This window comes from Pempheris klunzingeri, chromosome 8, assembly GCF_042242105.1.
Source record: "Pempheris klunzingeri isolate RE-2024b chromosome 8, fPemKlu1.hap1, whole genome shotgun sequence".
NCBI lineage: Eukaryota > Metazoa > Chordata > Actinopteri > Acropomatiformes > Pempheridae > Pempheris > Pempheris klunzingeri.
The window spans coordinates 22,302,270-22,322,524 of NC_092019.1; the positions used below are offsets into that span (position 1 = coordinate 22,302,270).

General features: G+C 42.3%; 1 protein-coding gene across 1 annotated transcript in view; it reads left to right on the forward strand.

Annotated features, from left to right (window-relative positions):
- Positions 1-20,255, forward strand: part of gabbr1a (gamma-aminobutyric acid (GABA) B receptor, 1a) — a 66,552-nt gene that overhangs the window by 8,317 nt on the left and 37,980 nt on the right. The window contains exons 5-7 of the mRNA XM_070835614.1: positions 4,236-4,421; positions 6,227-6,244; positions 14,338-14,498. Of these exons, the coding sequence (XP_070691715.1) occupies positions 4,236-4,421; positions 6,227-6,244; positions 14,338-14,498 (365 nt within the window). The remainder of the gene's footprint in view (positions 1-4,235; positions 4,422-6,226; positions 6,245-14,337; positions 14,499-20,255) is intronic.

The window sequence follows — 20,255 nt, forward strand, 5'->3', positions numbered from 1 at the left end:
TACTCCGCAAGAACAGAGAAATTTGTTCTCTCTCCCAGGGCTGCGAGAAAAAAATGATGTCATTCTTTTCTTGCAGCCCTGGTTTTGCAGTTCTCGCAGCTTGTTCTTGACACCACAACTTTTTTCTCGTTTGGTATCCAAGAACTATTGTGTGATTGGTCAGAAATTTTAAGTGGGTGTGGTTAATACAGAAAAGCAGAAATGTTGTCATTCCCTATGAGGACTTCCCAGGAGTTCTCGTGAAGTATGAAATGTCCTGGCCAGAACGAACTTTGTTCTTGTTCTTGCCACCTCGAGAAAACTAACAAACTTCTCTGTTCTTGCGGAGTATGTATAGACCTTTAATGCCAAACCAAAGATTTCTGGCTATGCCAGCGGTCTGAGATGGTAAAACCCTTCCTGTTTCTTAAGTGGGCGCGGTCACCTTGTTGAGAACATTGTGTGGATGGAGGGAAGCAGTCGGGGCTGTGGAGCGCATAAATAATCTATTGTTGAACAACAACCAACTATGACCTGTGCTTAGCAATAGCTGTTTTAATATGCTTCAGACTTTTGCTCAGTATAGGCCATGGTTAGTTGTTGTTCAACAAAGAGGTTGAACTGTCAGTCTGTTGCTGCTGTTAGCGTACATGCTAACTAGCTTTGGACGACACTGTGGTGATAAAATAACCTGGTTTCCATTAGAAACAGCTTCAAAACACACCGAGACCATTTGCTCGACTCTGGTTAATGTTAAAACACACAATCGTATTTTTTACTGTTTGTGAAGATTTCTACACTTCAACAGCCTCCAGCTTGAGACGATTAGACAACACAACATAATTAGACAACACAACACATAGAGCATGTTGCTGAGGCAGATGCAGGACTCAAACGAATTTAATTTACTCCAGATTGGTTTGAAAATCCATCTTATTTTCAATATCCATCTATATATGTGGCTTGTGACAAATGGGTCCAATATTTACTTTATTGTGATCATGTTCACTTCTCCCATCGGACTGAATAGACCCAGGCAGAGCCATAACCCATGTGACACAGATAAGGAAAAGACTCTCCGGCAGGACTCTCTTTTCTGTCTCTGGTCAAACAGCAGTCCACAAAGCAGTATACAGTTACTCCAAATTATTCAACCCCATTGCATTAGGTCTATTGGCAAAACTTTCAGCTGTGTTCAATGAACGGCTCAAACAAGAACAACTGAAATAGCTCAACACAACTAATATTACAGGTGGTTTCTCCAGATTCTACACAATATGCCACTTTTAATGACTGCAGTCTGAAAATTATTCAACCCCCTGAATAGAATCCCTCATAGGAGACTCATTTACAAACCAGGTGTTGTCTCAAGCACACCTGATGTAACTAATCAAGAGCCTCATTAGCTGCATCAGGTGTGCTTGAGATAGAAAACTCAAATCAAATACTCAGACTGGCTCGGGGGTTTTTTGTTCACAGTGACGTTTGGTTACATGTTAGAAATACGAGTGAGTCAAGAGAACTGTTCAGAAAGTTAAGAGAGGAGATGATTGCTTTGCACAAAGAAGGAAAAGAATACAAAAAGACAGCAAAGGCACTGAATGTTCCTGGAGATGCTGTTGGAAGCAGAGTTCACAAGTCCAAAGCTAAAGGAACGCTAACGCTACACTACCTGGATGTGGCAGAAAGAGGAAGCTATCAGCGGCTGCCACCAGATTTCTGAGGAGGCAGGAGGCCAAAAACCCTCGAGTGACTGCAAAAGACCTGCAGCAAGACTTGGTGGCAGCAGGCGGTGAGCTTTCAGTTTCTACAGTAACAGTATACTGAACACTGAAGGACTCCATGACTGAACTCCAAGAGGTTCACCACTACTGACCCAGAAGCACAAGACAAGTCTGCTCCAATTTGCTCGAAACCATCAAAAGATTGATGGTTGATGAAGATTTTTGTCAAAACAAGGTACAGAAAACGTATTCACGCGTTTATCTTTGGCAGGCTGGATTATTGCAATGGTGTTTTCTATAGCTTTTCTATGCTCCCCACCTATGGAACAAGCTTCCCGAACACCTAAGGTCTGCATTTAAATCAGGTATTAAAATATAACTATTTACTGTGGCTTTCCAATGAATGAGCTATATAACTTTCTTCTAATCTACAATTATTTATCCACATGCTTGTCTTTTAATGCATCTTCTCTGAAGCTTGAACTATTTATTTTCTTGCGCTTTTATTATCTTTTGCATGCAATGGTAATGTTTTTGTGTCTTGTTTTTATTGTGTTTTATGTCCCTGTACGGCACTTTGAATTACCTTGTGTCTGAATAGTGCTATATAAATAAAATTGCCTTGCCTTGCATATGGATCAGCGGTATGTCTGGAGGAGGAAGAATGAGGCTTACACTGAAAAGAACGCCCTGTCTACAGTGAAGCATGGCGGTGGCTCAGTGATGCTCTGGAGCTGCTTTGCTTCTTCTGGCTCTGGAAACCTGCAGCGTTTGGAGGGCAAGATGGATTCTATCAAACGTCAGGCCGTTTGAGAAAGCTGAAGCTTGGACGTCATCGGACCTTCCAACAGGACGATGATCCCAAGCGTACGTCAAAAGTCCACCAAGGCTTCAGAAAAAGTCCTGGCAGATACTAGAGTGGTCGTCACAGTCGCCTGACTTGAATCACACAGAAAATCTCTGGTGGGATTTGAAGAAGACGATTGCAGCACATAAACCCAAGAATATCAGAGAGCTGGAGGCTGTTGGCCATGAAGAATGGGCTCAGATTCCTCAGGAACGCTGTGAGAACCTGATGTCTGGATATGCATCATGCAAAGTTGCATATTGTGTTGAATTTGGTGAAACAATATTAGTTGTGATGAGCTATTAGATTGTTCTTGTTTGACTTGTTCATTGAACACAGCTGAAAGATTGTACATTTTGCCAATACACCTAATTTTGAGTGTATGACTGTCCACACAACTCCATACAGGAGTTTGCATATTCTCTACATCAGAGGTGCCCAATATGTCGATCGTGGAGGTAGTGCCGGTAGATCGCCTGACGTCTGACGTTCGCGACTTGATTGACGTACAGGGCGGCCTATGGGTCCCGGGAAGGGACATGCGCGGTCAAACGCGCTAGCTACTAGCTAGCCCTCCAATTTATATCTACTAAAGAAGGGATACTCTGGAGTGGGGAACAGGATATGAAGGGATATTCTACTCCATTCAGTGCAAGTCATCAGAGGAAGGCAGTGACCATAAATGTACTGAATGTTCCAGTTCTTCTGGTCACTTGTGTGCAGTATTGATGGTTCCATCACTGTTTGTCACCTATGTGCATCACTGCTGTCAGTTTTTAAGTGTAACACCAAGGGTTACATTAGTTGCAGTTATGCAGTGTATGCCAACATATATTGTAAACATAAAGTATACTCAGTGTATATAGAAGGTAATATATGTTTAGCATTATTAATGTGGGTAGATCATTTTGACCTGGTCATTTTAAAAGTAGCTCGCGAGCCGAAAAAGTGTGTGCACCCCTGTTCTACATGCTTGAGAGGGTTTCCCCCTACTCCGGCTTCCTCCTGCAGTCCAAAAACATACAGAAATAATTGGTGACTCTAAATTGTCTGTAGGCGTGTGTGTGTCTGTGTGTGTGTGTGTGTGTGTGTGAGTGTGAATGGTTGTCTGTCCCTATTGGCGCGTTTCCACTAGTACCTGGATGGATGGATGGATGGATGGATGGATGGATGGATGGATGGATGGACTCTGTGTGTGACACAAACACGACTCCAGATGAATGTTGCCCTGGATGCTCAGCTGGATGTGTCGCCACTGTAAACAGGCATCTGCTTGTTAACCACAAGAAGGTGAAACTGTAATGTTTTATAAGCTTCTGCTCACATCCGGCCAGTTAGCTAAACTGTGCTGGTTCACACCTGGAGAGCTTTAAGACAACCAATACGGGGATTAAAGCAAGAAAACATTTGTGAGACTGACAGGCTGTCCAGGAGGAGATGTGTACAATGTTTTGATTTAAGCATTACGGTATTTGAATTCAAAAGTGCTCTATGCCTGAAATCAGTCATGGTGCCTAACAACCTTAAGCCCTGCCAACAACATTATTCCCTCATCCAAAGCACATTTGCCTCAGAGATATTTGTGTGGCTGCAGCCCCCCCCCCCACCCCAGTTTGATGCATGTACCCTTCTATAATTCTTTGTGTCTCTGTGTCCTTCTCCTTTGTCGTCCTTGGTGTTTCCAGTGCTGCTGTGCCCGCGGGTGTGGACTTCCCTGGAGAATGGCCGGGTGATGGTGAAGCCCCCCGGGCCCCCAGTGGAAGGGACGGTGCTACATTACAGCTGCCATGCCGGCTTCATCCTGGAGGGCAGAAACATCAGCCATTGCACCAAACTGGGCAAGTGGGATGCGCCTAAACCCACCTGCCTCTGTGAGTATCTCAGCCAGTGGGACTAAATGAGATTTTATATTCAGCTTCCAATTAGAGCAGAATTAAGAAAATGATGTTATACGGTGGGATGGCATTTACCGTAGCGGGGTATCCAACAGGCTAAACAGGCTCGCTGACAAACTGACAACACACTCAGCAATTAATGACATTGACATTATCATAAATTCATAATATCAATCACAACAAATAGTATAAAACAAAGGCTGATTCTTAAGTTGATACTGGTGATTCATTGTGTTATGAGAATCACTGGAGGTTATAATTTACTCCCTTTTTTATTCACCACTTAGGAATAGTTTAAAAGATACATGTATTTTAGACTTACTGTAAATTTTAGAACCCAAACAATCAGTCCATTACTAAATTAACAAACAATTTATATGCAAATATTTTGATAGTCAATTAATTGTGTCAGTGAATTCATCAAGCAAAAAATGCCGTCACTCTCTGGTTCCATCTTCTCAGATATGAGCATTGGATGCTTTTCTTTCTTATATTTGATACTCGATGAAACAACACATGTAAAGACATTACATGAACCTCTGGTAAAAATTATTTACCATTTCTTACTATTTTCTGACAAATAATTGTTGGATTATTCCCTCATGAAAATGATGTTAGCTGCAGCCTCAGTAAATGTATTTAGCTGGTTTTTATTGGCAGAAATCAGACAAACAGGACACATCCTGTGCCATTTTGTCACATAGACATGGCTCACTTAGCTTTTGCAGCCTGCCTCGCAAAAACGGGAACATAAGGCTTTAAAGATGACAGATAATTACAAACACCTGCTCTCCCAACAGTGAAGCACGGTTGCTAGGCAATAAATGATTCACCCAATCAGAGTGTAATCCACAGAGGGTAGCGTGCACCGTCGCCACAGGCAGGTAAAACAAATGCCAAACGCAAGTGGAGGGCTAATGTCCTGCACATTAAACTACATGCAGGATAGGATTACTCAATGGCTACAAAATGAGAGTGTGAGTGGATATTTGTGATATCACTGACAGTGTTCTCAGTTACAACAGTTGGCATGACTACTGTCTGAAACTATTTGTCCAAATTTGAGCAAATAAATGAGGATTTAAGAAGAAAAAAAAACACACACACACACAGATGAAACAAAGAACGGAAAGAAATGACGTTGCCAACTGGTTATCAGAGGGGTTGGCATGGCAACCAATAAAGTTGCTATGGGAATGGTAGTATTAAAATGGATAAAGAGGGAATAATAAGCACAGTTGGACTGGGCAGCTGAGAGTAGGTGACTTACTGTGTAATGAGAAAATCTAGACCATGTGTGAATGCTTCATGGTTCACTCATATTTGTATATAATTAATTATAATGCACCCTGATAGTGTTTTAATCCCTTGTGTTGTTTCTATGAAAAATTCTATGTTCCCTGCACTACACAACTATATGAGATTTTAAGGATTTTCCATGTGTTGTCATGGTACGCCTGCGAAATATCACAGCATTACATAAGATCTACAAGAGTTAGTACTCAGCATCCAACAAGAAGTCTCAGGAATGGTGTCGTGTCACTGCCACCTAGTGGAGAGAAATAATCTGACTTTTGAGCTTTACTGCACCAAATCTTAACAAATTACAGTTTCTAAAGGGGAATTATGTCATTGAAATACTCATCAGAGCTGTGATTTTAATGCTGAAGCAGGAGGATATTTTCCTTCTGGTTAACTGTTCCACCACTGTTTCCACCTCGATTGTATTTTTTTTTTAATCAGCTGTTCTTTTTCCTTCTTTTTGTGTTCGCCGGCCAAAGATGACAGAAACTACACAGGTAGGAATTTTTCATTCTTATCCTGTCCATAGTATCCGAATCCTCCTACACCACAGTAGTTAATTAGTTATGTTTTTACCGCGTCATGTCCATACAAGTACCCAGCACATACAGACTTGCACATGCAAACATGCAGTTTCTGTGGTGAAACATTTGTCTGACACAAACCTCTGACATTTCTCATTTTAAAACTTCCACAAACAAGGTCCCCTTACGTTTAAATGTTTTTTTTTAAACCCATTTATCTAGAAATGAAAGACATTTTACGACAAAAAACTGCAGCCCATCATGTAATTATTCATAATAAAACACAGCTCTAAAAAATAAACAACCTGTAGTCTTCAGGGGAACATTCAATCTGTCTGTTCCTGTAGCTAATGATGATGATGTACCTACACACACAGACATCTTTTATCTTTTAATTAAATTCTGGGCTTGGCAACACTGTGCGGCAGATGCAATGCATGCTGGGACCACAAGAGGGCAGCAGTAGCTTAAAAAACAGACAAGTGGCTTTGGTTCAAATCCCAGCACCAGGGAGAGTTTGACCTCTCGGGAAAAGGAAACTCCTAATATGTCCAATTGCTGTGAGAAACGAGATTATAGTTTAACTGTATTTGAAGTTGTAAACTCAATTAAAGAAGTTAAAGAAATGAGTTTTCATATCTAATATTAGAACGCATGCATATTGCAGGACTGGCAGCATTTCCCCCCCAGTTCCTCACCAACCCACCATATGAGGAACATCACTTTTCTATCCCAGAGTATTGCGCAAATCCTTCTTTCATGAATCAAAGCGCTGAGAGAGAAGATTTAGACTATTTAATTTGCTCACAAGCATCATTAGCGAGGCGGCATTTCCCACTCATGTCATCCAAACTAACCCCCTCATGTGTACAGTTAATTTTAATTCCAAATATTTAATGGAAACTGTGTACTCTTATTCATCTGTTGCTAATCATTTTTGCTATCCCTCTGTCCTCCGCTAAGACTTAAGGAGGATTTGAAAGAGGAGAGGGTTAATAGTCACCCTGCAGGTATGAATATAATCAGGTGTGGACTTTTCTCCTCACTTACCCCAGTCCTACACGCAGTGCTGTTATAACTTAAGTTCTTATTACTATGAGGGTAAAACAGTATGAGTTTGCAGCAGGTTATTTCTGAAAATGATCTAATGTGCTTAGTCAGCCTTCCCTGGAAAAAATGAAGGGTCAAAACATCTACTAGTGCAGCCATTTTATCTGAAGCCTGGCGGTGGTGATGAATACATTACTGTTGCAGGATGCCTCACCCTCTTGCACAGTTATGTCACCACATTAGGAATTGGCCAGATATTGAATCATACGCTCGCAACAGTCGTTGGAAGGCTCACAACACTGCACAGTTACTCTGATGAATTAGGCATGGACCTATACTAGCTTTTCACAAGCCAAATACTGTCCATACACACTCACACACACTTGGGCATGCACACGCAATACGCAACGCTAAACTCCATATATAGTTTTATGCAAGTAATCCCATAAATTGCTGTTAAAAAAAACTTTCCAAATGTCACGTACAGATTTGACAAACACATAATTAACAAAGCAGCAGAGAACACTGTTTCCTCAAATAGAAATTTCCATCCACTGTCACAGTGTTGACCTCCTTCTGGCTCTGCTCTCTCTCTCCACTCCATGTGCCATCACCACCCACTTACTGCCTCCTCAGCGGGAGAAAGGTTAATACCCTGCTCCTGTCTGTGTCTGCGTGTGTCTGCTTTACCCTGTGTGTGTGTGTGTGTGTGTGTGTGTGTGCGTGCACACATATATATGCAGTAGGATCGCATCTCTACTTTCTGTTTTCTCCAAGTGCATTATAGCAAAACCATTGGTACACAGTACATAGTGAACACAAACAGGCAGGCAGCAAACAGCCAGGACGTAATCACCACTTTGTATATGTGTATATATGCACAGTGCAAATACATATGTCTATGTACATATACTCTGTATTGTATTTTCAGATTATTCTATCTAATAATCAGTCTGATTATTGAGATGATTAAGATGCCGTAGAAACGCTAACTACAGGGTGGCATTATTCTATATTTTTCTCATCTTTCTTTCCAAAACCAACAGTGCATTAATTCATCTTCCAAATCAAAATTGATACGTCCATGTAAAACAAAAGAAGAACTGTCAGTGAGATAAAAGTGTGCACGTATGGGTATGTGTTTTTCTGCAGATACTTTTTAACCTACAGCAGCCCTGGGCAGTAATGAGCAAACGCCGCTCAAAGAGAAATACAAACTGCATTTGTCAGAGCCTAATTGAAATAGAGGATTAAAGCATAGTGTGTTTGGTGCACTAGGAAGTATTTACAGCAGCAGCACAGTGTATGCCGGTTTGACTCAAAATGAACTGCGGCGCCCATGTTCATTGTAATAAAGGCAAATGAAGGCTCACTGGCGTGTTTTTAATAATAATTTTTTTTTTTTTTTTACAACAACTGAGCTCATTGAGGGATAAGCTTTATTAGGCTTTGGTGACAGACAAAAGACAAATTATTGCCACTCTCAACCTTAAAGAGATTGGTTGTATCGGTGGGACTTCAGCTGTGCTTTGAACTTTTCATGCGTGTTATCTGTACAGTATCACATGATGGCAAAACATACAAGCAGGGAAACCGTGTGTAAGCAGGCGCTGTGAGCGTTGAGCTGAAGTGAGCCTTACACGTGCTAATGATGGATTTCTAAAGGTGACTATTGATCAATAATCAGTGACTATTGATGTTTCAGCCGTCAAAAAAATTCAGATAGTGATGTAGCTGATGATATTCCTTTTACATAGCTACTATACAATCTTAAAAAATACACTATTGGTCATCAGTTGTGCTCTATTGACAGAATATTTCCAGAACAATGAACTTATTATTCTTAACTCCACTCCACCCTGATACTCAGGCCTGATATAATAACTGCTGTTCTATTGAAAACAAGGTAGTATGTAGAGTGCTGCTGCTGGACAATTGAAGTTAGAGCTTTTTACTTCATGATGAACATTTGTGCTCCTATAAATTGTTGTCATTTAACACCACTGGCTCTGTAATGCATACATGATGCACGAGTTTTCATCTTGTTAAACAGCCACCATGCATCGATTTTTAAATACTCTTTGACCAAAGCCGCATCTCTGCACGAAACATATGACCCGTATGATGGTACGGTATCTGGCAGTATGGAAAAACCTCACGTCTACAGTTTATCAGTGTCTTGGGAATTGAAACAGTCAGACTGATTTTACACAATATATTTTCAGAGCATATTCAGAGCAACATATCAGAGCGTTTTCACAATGATTTGGATTGCTCCCTGAATAAAAATGTGCTCTGCAGGTGGAGGACAATGTAAGCTGGCAGTTTTGTTAAAAAGGGGACATTCAACACTGTATTTTCCCTCTAACACATCTGCCAGGAGGAAAACAGGCCATTATCCTGAAGGATGCCCAGTGTGCAAACTGCAGACACACAGATATACAGTACGAGGCCCTCATTAAAGCGGCTCAGCAACATGCTACAGCACTCGGGTCTCCATTGCATCTTTTCCATGCCCTGTCTCTTCTCTGAATGTGGCATTGGCCACCATGGGGGTTGTTAACACTGCACTACCCGATGCTGGTGCGTCTTGCCAGTGTTGGCTGCAGGCTTATGGAGCGAAACAGCACATAAAGTTCACGGCTGAATAATTGATAGCGCGTTGGATGGGTCACAGGGTGGCAGAGAGGATGAGGAGGTGGAAGTGGAAGGCAAATGCCAGCAGATGATCACTACACTCACCTCAGCCTGTGAGGGCTTGTTAGCAGCTGGATCGGAATAGCTCTCTGCTACATGGAGATATGCAGATAATGAGATTTGGGTAATGAACCAGGCTTATATAATAGTCATATTCCATCGCCTAACTACAGAGGATTTTTAATTTAGACTGGAGAAATAATGATCTTCTTTTCAATTGCTGCAATAAGTAATTTTCAAAAGGGAACTTTAACACTAACATTACATTGAAACGAGAGCGCTTACACAGGAACTGCAAAAACATGACCATAAAATGGATGAAAAGTGTAGTCAATAACCTAAATAAGCTACATTGAAAATAGCTAAAAGTACCGTTGGCACCGCAGTGTCTTTCTATTGTTTTCTTAGATAATGAGCTGCCAACCTTTTTAGTTATGACTTTCCTTTCCTCAAAGGATTCCTCAACATCAAATGACGTCGACAGATGTATTCAAAAACTCGTTTTAACGGAGGGTGCAAATGAAAACCAGCTGTGTGATCATTAGTTTGAACTATAAACGCTTGAGGGCCTCTGTGTGTGATTCTATGGAAGGTGTGTGTGCACACGTTTGATTTGTCTTGTGTCAGAGTTACAAATAGTGGCTGACTGTGCCTGAGGTGAACAGAGGGTTTGAACAGGTGTGCAGGGAGGCCAGTCTCTCCCTTATCTACCCTAACTACATCAATGTTTCCACTCTTGACATCGGAGCAAATAAAGTCGTGAATGATGCTGGCTGCCACATTTTCTGCTGATTTCTCAAAGCAGCTTCTGTAGCATTTTATAGACTTGGCTGTGGAGGGGAGGGAGAAATGAAATGGTCGATGGATTAGCAGAGGTGGTTACAGAGCACTTGCTCACTGCTTGTGTGTGCTCGCCCAGTAAGCATGAGGTTATTGATTTGCAGGTCAAACAGCAGCTACTGTATGCATCTTAAAACCAGGCTAAATCTGGTTGAAATTAAAAGGTTGAGGATTTGAGCTTAGCAAAGATTTGAGTGTAGGTGATCATGCAGGTCCTAAGTGGAATCTGTGTTTTTAGCACTAGCGGCCGTGCTGGCGGCGTCGGCCTGTGGATGGCTTGGCATGAAATTCTGTACAGACTTTCATCGTCCCCAGAGGATGATGAATCTTCCTGGCTGGGGTGAACCCCGGACTTTTCTTCTAGCACCACCATGAGGCTCACATTTGTGTTTCCAGCAAAAAGTTGTACAGACATCCACATCCCTCTCAGGATGAATTGTAAAAATATTTGTCATTGATTAACTTTTTATCCAGCGCTGTCATCAGGCTACAATTCCTTTTTTTTGTCCAACACTTTGGTTTATGGACAAAATACCTACTTTGGGTTTAGCGTTAATTAGCAAATGTTAGTGAACTTTATAACTGCTAAACATCAGCACTAACGTTGTCATAGTGAGCATGTTAGCATGCGCCACAGAGCCGCTGGCGTGGCTGCACAGTCTTGGGGTTGTTCTGCTCTTATAACACCATTGCTGCTGCGGTTACATGGGGCCCATTGCCTGCTGTACTTGTTCTTCCTATGACCTGCATTTTAACTTGGATCATATTCAGTTCTACATAATGGCTTCATTTTATGCGTCACATATTATGTACTAGCTTGATGTTTAACTTTGCATTAATGTTCAGTGCTGCATTCACTCATCGTGCACAATCAGTGTGTTGATTTTATACAAATAACATTTACATCCCTTCTCACTGTATTACCACATTGGTGTAATGGACATGCTGTACACTAATTCATTCCTATGTATGCACATGGCCACTGGTTGCACTGATCTGATTAGATGCTCAGCAGCGTCTTGTAGTACTTATACTCACTGCGTGCAATGATTGCAATGCCATTAATATGATCTTAACAAACAAGTCGGTAAATTGATTAGGGAATTGACAGAAAATGTATCAGCGACTGGAAAATGGTTGTTTGCACATCTTCTGGTAGTATGCAGTTGAATCAGATGCTTCTCAGCTGGAGGAGATCAGACTTCCAAGGGAAAAAGGGAACTGGAGCACACTGATTTGCAGCCTGTAATGATGAAAACAGACCAATGTTTTGACACAGCTGTGTCTTCTTCAGAGACAAAATGGACATAGAGGCAAAAGCGTAGTAGTAATATCTGTCCACTGATATATTTGACATATCTTAAAGTTATAAAGATATACGTTGCCCTCAGAAAGGAGAAGCACTGCGTCCATTAAGTGGAATGAATCAGAGGAAACACGACAAATTCAGTTCTTCGTTTTGACTAAAAGGCTCCGATCTGTTTGAATAAAGAATGAATCCAATATGAATCCACATAGAGTCAAAACATTGGTCTCTGTGCACTGCACCAGGCTGTAGATCGGTCGGCGTGCGTCAGCCCCCTTCTCTCCAAAATTTATCGGAGACTAGTCGATTAATTGTTTGTGGTCATTTTCAGGCGAAAACGCCAAACATGATCTAGTTTGAGCTGGTCAGTGTTGTGGGTTTACAGCTTTTCTGTGTCCCTCGAATGAAATGAATTTGCATGTTGGACTGTTTGTCCAACAAAACAGGCAATCTGAAGATGTCACCTTGGGCTGCAGGGAGCTGTGATGGATGTTTTAATTATCTAATATACTAAAGGGTTAATAGATAAATTAATGGGCAGATCAGAGATTATGATGTTAAGATGTTGTCATCACAAATGAAAAACATGTATTTTATTTATTTTTTTTAGAAGAATTTGGTCCAGTTTTTGGGGGTGAGACTGAGCTGAGCCGTAACTGAACATTATTGTTAAGCAACTTTTGTGGAAGTGGATAATACAGAGCAGTCCAAACCATAATATCAATCAATGTCAGAAGAAAGAAGTCTTCATCATTAATGGTGTGTTATTGATTTTCACCATATATAACTATTACCTTGCTCACTTGGAGTTTAAAAATCCAATTCTTTTTGTATTCACTATTTATTTTTTTTAAGTGCGGCTCTAATCAGCGTCACCATTTACCCACTTGTATTCATGCGATGGGCAGAAATTGATTATGGATGCGGAAGCCAACAGAATAAAACAGCTGCTGCAAGTGATGGGACTAAGGAGAAGAAAATGTGACAAAATGAGGTTGTGTGGGGCTTTTGTGGAATGGATGTACTGTTTAAGTTAAGCTCAGCGTGTAACTCATTAGAAAATCTTTGAGGAGATTTTGCCCTGAGCCCCCTCCCAACCACTCATCTCTCTCTCTCTCCTCCCTCCCTCCCCCTCTCTCTCTCCCTCGCTCTCTCTCTCTCTCAGCATACATTTCAGACTTGTCCTGGCTCCCCCTCTCCTCTCCTCTCTCTCTCTCTCTCTCTCTCTCTCTCACTCACACTCACACTCAGCCAGCCGGTGCTGCAGTGGATCAGACGCAGAGCTCTGGCGCGCCTGCTTTTCCGCGGCAAATCGTTTCATCTGCTGGAATACGGCCGCGTTACAGGGGGAGATGTAGCCCGCTATTTCCGCTGCTTCTGCTCCCAGTTCACACTCCAATCGCTCTTTTTTGTGTGTGTGTGTGTGTGTGTTAAAGCTACAGCTCCCAATCCATACTCATTTGACCCCGTTGACGTGTTCTGCGCGTACTCCACTGTCTAATTCGCGCGTCGTTTTTGCGTAAAAGTCGCGGGTAAGGGGCGCGCTGCCCGATGGTCCCTTTTTTTATTGTAAGTAAAAGGCGATGGTTTAGTCAATAGCACGGACTTGCACAGATGAGATGAGTTTCTGGATCGAGGTTCGTATGAAACTTGACTGCTGAGCATCTCGACGCGAGCAGCACCGTGTCCTCACATGATCGCTTACGATCTCCGCAAAGTAAAGGCTGACTGACCTGTGTTTGACTTTGTCCCCAAAATATCCAGCTTTGCCATGCATAATTAACCACGCATTATGCTGAATTATAGGTTGACTAAATTATTTAAACGAGTCGCAAAACGCTTGCATTTAAAAGTAAATAGTTGGCTTACACAATACCTGCAGAGCTCAACATCAAATCCAAATTGCTTAAAGGCGCCGGACACGTGTTGAGTTCGCTGGAAATATTGTTGCACAAAAAAAAAAAAAAAAAAACCCGCACATAAAACAACCTTCGTCCAGCTTGACTCCGCTGCAGCACCGGGGCCAACTCGCTCCGGTTCAGCTCACCTTGAACCATGCTGGTAATTTGCAGAAGTCCTCCTCCGCGGGCAACTCGCGCAGCCCGCAGGCATGCGATGTTCCTCCGGGCATCTCTCATCGTCCTTCTCCTCCTCTGGCCACGGCCGTCCGCAGGCAAGAAGAAGCTGTACATCGGAGCGCTGTTCCCCATGAGCGGAGGCTGGCCGGGCGGTCAGGCGTGCATGCCCTCCGCTCAGATGGCCCTGGACCTGGTGAACAACAGGAGCGACATCCTGCCCGACTACGAGCTGGAGCTCATCCACTACGACAGCATGGTGAGTGCATGTGGAGGAGAGTCAGAGGAGGTGCGCACTTAAGTGATGTGTGGTGTCAGTCAGTGAGGGATCTAATGATCTGCCTCTCAGAGGAACTGACTCTGACTGTTGTGGCATTTCAAGTGTGCTCACTATCATTCGTCACGCTGTTGTGTTTAATTTTGACATTTCCTCTTGCAACCAAACAATCTTCTCTGGCTTTTTGGAGCTTTTTATTTAATTTTCCGCTCTACTTTCCCCATGAGTCATGTCAGGTGTGTTACATTTTACTTTGTCAGAACAACAGGAGGGACTGCCTCTTTAGGAACACCTGCATTCTCACAAGTCACAGATCTCAAAGAGGAGCTTTCATGAAAGGTCACCCCACTGATAAATGACCCTCAAGTCCTCACTCTGCTTAACAGAGGGGCCTGCCACGCCATGTACACAGCTGGATCGTGCTAAATGAACAAACACACCTCCTGCCTGTTGCTCATCAATCATTAATCATGGTGGTATTTTAAAATGTCAGCATTATCAACCACTATAAATCCAATATCCGCCCACGACTGGTTTCATTTCCCCTCACTGCCCCAGTTAACCACCCACTACTCTGACACAGACCTGAATCAAAAAGCACATTATTCATCTATGAACATCTACGTTCTCTTTGTTGCTGCATGTCCTAATTGTTGTTCTCTAGTCCCCCCCTCCCCCCAAAAGGAACAATTGTTTTTTTATCAACAGTGGGATGCAGGACAGGTGCTTGGAGAGTGGCCGGGGCACCAAACAGTTAACTGTGCTGGGACTGGTTAGAAATTTGCTACGAGCTTTATTCTGATTGGTGTACAAGGCTCTGCATTGGGATCCTGTTAAACAGAATAGCAGGGAGAGAGCGACAGAGAGAGAGAGAAAGAGAGAGAGAGTGTGTGTGTGTTTTGCGAGAGAGAGAGTTGGCATGGCAACACAGTTACTTTTGAAGCAAACCACAGAAACAAATATGGTTTCAGCTCTGTGAAAATATGTGTGCAAATTCATATGCTGTATGTATGCAGAGCTGATAGTACAGTGCATGCTTTTTCACATTCTGTTATGCATACACCTTGTTCTTTGCAATCAAATGCTAACCAGATCAAATGTGTGCCTCTGTCTGTGTGTGTGTGTGTGTGTGTGTGTCCCCTCTGTATACAAGTGTAGTGAGGCAGGCAGCTGCAGATGTAGCTGCCATAAACATAAAGATAAAGCAATTGCATGAACAGATTTCATAGGGATTGGGCGACATCACTCCTCGTGCTTCAGGAGTCGCTGGCGCCTCCGGCTTGAGAAATAGATGCAGATCCTTTGAATAGAGGAGCTCAAAGAGGCTGGTATAACATTGTCTGAGTGACGCCGGCTAATTCCTTGAATTAAGTCAAGGGGGGATTTTATTGCTCCTGCTCTGGGTACAGTGTGTTTGGAAAGAGGTTTTTTTTTTTTTTTTTTTTTTTGCCTTCTGATTGCAAACGCTTTTCACCTGGCTGGAATAGTAATGAGGATCTTACCTTCTCAGAGGCAGAAAAGCAATTATGAGAAAGGGATTAATTAGCTATCATATTTACATCCAGTCATTACGACTCACTCCACATTCTTGTTTGGTCTGAGAGCAAATCTCCACCTTGTGAATTCTTTGTTTAACTGTGAGATTAAGACAAGGGCGTAACTGGCCCTTTGTTTGCTTGCATCTCAATATCAACAGTGGAGAAGCGTAATTATGCAGCAGGCTCTCTTGATCTGAATTCATCACGATGAGGAACTTTTATTGCTTCTTTAAAGTAGCGGCATCACATACAGCACATACATTAAAGTTTAAGTTTAATTTGGGAAACAGGTGTCTACACACACACACACACACACACACACACACACACAGCGGTTCGTGACCGTTAGGGTTGCGAGTATCAAGCGATGTCTTCAGCTTGTTCAACATCATACAATATTCATGAAGCTCAACACTTAATCCCAGCCTGTCCTTTTAATGGATGCAGATACCCTGTGGTAGCAGAACGGCTTGTTTCTCTGGCTATTCTGGCGACAGCATCAGACTATTTACAGCCTTCTGAGATCCACACACATGGACAGACGCGCACACACGTATACACACACACACACACACACACACATGCTCTCCGCGCAGGCCGTTGCCATGGATATATCAAAGCAGAGACTGCAAACTTTGATCAATTATTAACAGTGATGGAGTGAGACAGTGGAGATACAGAGAAATGGTGAAGCAAGGTGCTTCCCTCACTTCCGCCCTTTATTTTAATTGGCAGCCGTGACACAATTTCCCATCCGCTGTGGCATAACCAGTATTCATCACTGGTCCTCATGCATGTCCATTGGCATACAAGCCTGGAGTGGGGTGCCAGACGTAATTATGAGGAAATTAGGAGATGTAGCTGAGCGTGCTTTGAGATTCAAGACATAGGCTGTCCCCCAGGCCCTTATCTTATCCCCTCTTCACACCCTTTATTTTTTATTATTCAATCTGGAGTATAATTACAGAGTGTATTATGACGAGCCATGTGTCTTATCCCGTTCTTCCCAGCCCAGGGAACCTTCAGCTTCTTTCAAAGGTTCTCGCAAGCTGGGTTTGACTGATTGGAAAGGCCACACAGGCATGTCGACACTGATATTGGCTCAGGGAATTTCAGCACCAAGGACAGTGACAGAAGAGGTGGTGCTATGTCATGCACACTGTGTGTGTGTGTGTGTGTGTAGCTGCGTGAGTGCATTTTTATGACTGTGGACACACATGCATTAATCTGTGAGCGTGTGTTGGTAAATGTGTGTCAGTGTGTATGCAGTGAATGTGTATGTGAGAATGGCATCGGGGGCGTCAACCCAGGAGCTCTCATGAGCCAAGCGATGCAAGTGGAAATGGTGACGACCCCAGAGGGTTGTAGAAGACAGACCTCCAAGAATAGCAGTGATTCCTCATCCTTTATTGCATACCTGCCAACACCCCTGTTTTCTCTCTGTATTTTTTTCATAAGGGGGACTGTGTGCCATTTCACCTCTTACTGCACCGTGTTCCCATTTTGTAACCAAAGGTTTCATTTCTTACGCGCATAGAAACAGTTGAATGATTGAAAGATTCTAACTATGGAGTCTGACATTTTGCAATTGAGTTCAAGAATAGACCCCCTTTATATCACACCTCAACAGTATGCAAGTAAGAGGTAAAACAACTGAATTTATTCCTCGGCAAAGTCAAGTTCAAGCTGTTGCTTTTTCTCCTCCGTTAGCTCTGACATGTATGATTACAGGAATTAATGGGAAAATGATGTCTTTATTTCAGCTGCCTGTTCCATAGTCTTGCAAACGGAGGGTAGTTTGACCCATTATAGTCTGAAATATCTCTGTTTGATGAAAAAATGATATATAGAAAATGAATATTGACTGAACAAGTTAAAGGATGAATACCTCTACAAGGTTAAATTCTAATTTCTACACAATATACGCAGTGAGCGATTTGGAGAATTTATGAAAACAAGCTGTTATCGTGTTTTGAATAGTAATGGTAGATTAATGAAGTAATTCAAAGATGATTATTAAATGATGATAATTAAACGAATCACCATTCATCAGGGTAAAGCTAAAACACTGTAACAACAGAAAGCTAACAAGCTTCTTCTCAGCGTGGAGCCAGCCCACAGCCACAGTGACAGAGAACACAAACAACCTTCGGGAAAGACTGTATTTAAAAAGGTCTGTGCGTCACTCTGCATCTCCCTCACATGAAGATAACGCGGCAATTTGTTTCATGAGGAACAAGCAGCTGTCTGTGGATGCCCAACAGGCTGCAGGTCTGAATCCAGCTGCAGCAGCTGATTTTACCCAGGAACCCCAGAGAGGTGGAGGCGATCTCTGAAATCGGAGAAAGTAAACTATTAAGTGTGCGAACTAAACAGAGAGTGAGCTGAGTGCTGGAGGTTCACTGGCATTTAAATCAGCTGTGTGGCAGCAGGTGCGGCCATCACGGGTGATTGATTGGAGAGGAAACCTGCAGCCTCTCGGCTCCGCATTGCACACAGTCGCCTATCCTTATATTGATCTCATCAATATTGTGAAGCTGCTTTCCCAGTCAATATTAACGATATTAACCCACTGAACTGAAAATGCTCAGCACTGCCTGGAGATAAACAATATTTTGATGTCAACAAATAATGGCATTCCTGTGCAGATTTGTTTTGTCATTGGTCAGCGAGTTCAAAGACGCTAAAGCCAGCTATCCTGGTGCTTCAGCTGCTGCAGGTTAAGGTGATCAAGCCACTCTGCCCTTTGTGGTGGTGTGTTGAGTTAAAACAATTGAACTATCTTTGATCTTTGGACCCTTGTGATGAATTTCAATTGAATTATTAATATCGCTGGACTACCAGACACCTTTGAAGGTACAGAGATGATATTTTTAAGGTGTTGGTTGAATACTCTGCTCCTCATTGTACCTGGAGTATTTTATGTAGTATTTCTAGGGGTTTTATTTGAAGATGACCATTGTGACCAAAAAGACTTCAAACTATTGGTACATATATTTGGTTATTATATTATATATTCATGTAACGTTTGGTCATCGTAACAGTCCATGAATGTTTTATGGGATGGTGGTTAAAGGATAAACTGTACATTACTGTGATAACAGTATAAGGCTATAACATAAGGCTAAATACACCAAACTGACTTTTTGTAGTGATTGAAACCTACGTAAGCAAATGAAGAGCGGAGATTCACTGACCGTGACCAACTCCAACAAAACATTTTTAACCTATGCTTACAAGCTTTTCCAAAGCTTTAAGCTGTGCTAATGTTACACATCAAAGTTTGTACACGGGTCACTGAAAGTACCTCTGCATGCGTGAAATCTGCTCTAGAGGGAGCTGTGATAAAGCTGCTAAATTGCCTCAAGTGATGTCATGTGAGTCAGTGTTGAGTCACATGACATGACAGTTGAAGCCTACAAGTCTGAAAATGGAAAAAAAAATCTGTAGGTGTGGAGTTAGAAGGAAGTGAGCTGACCAGACCTCGAGGTGACATCAGCCTAGAGCCGCTAGCATATGTTACTAGCATAACACACCCGAATCTACAACTGAAGTGTCGGTGGTTGAGTGAAATTGTTGATAATGGAGGTTCATTGGTAAGTCAAAAGGCGGGATGTGTTAAACTAATTGCAACAGCCTTGGTTTGAACATTATTATGCGCTTGTTAGAGCTAATGAGGTCACACGCCAGCGGTTCACAAAGTGTTGCAAAGTACAAAGAAAGATTAATAAAGGAAACGGACGCAGGTCTTGCTCACAGTCAGAGCTCTGCTGTGCCTGCTCTCTGCTTGGCCTTTTTTGCCTGATACTGTTGCCTCACAGTGTTATTTTTCTGTGGGTGACCATGCTCCTGAGCACCCACTGAATCGAAAACAGGAAATGTTACAGATGCTGTGACCTTGGTTTTTCCACAGTCTACAGCTCTACAGTGATCACACTGACATGCGCAGGTTAAATAAAAATGTCCTAAAGCTCTTAATGTGGCCCAATAAATCAAAGTGTCAGAAACATTAGTGAGATCTTAGAGTTTAAGCAGAATATCTTACCCTTATGGGAGAAAGTCAAACGTCAGAGCTCTACTTTAACTGGGTTCAGAATGAATTATCCAAGTGCATGTAAACATTCTGACTTCTTGCTTTGATCCATGACTCCTCTTTAATTCCACCCAATATAGAGCTAATGGAAAAGACATTGCTCAATAA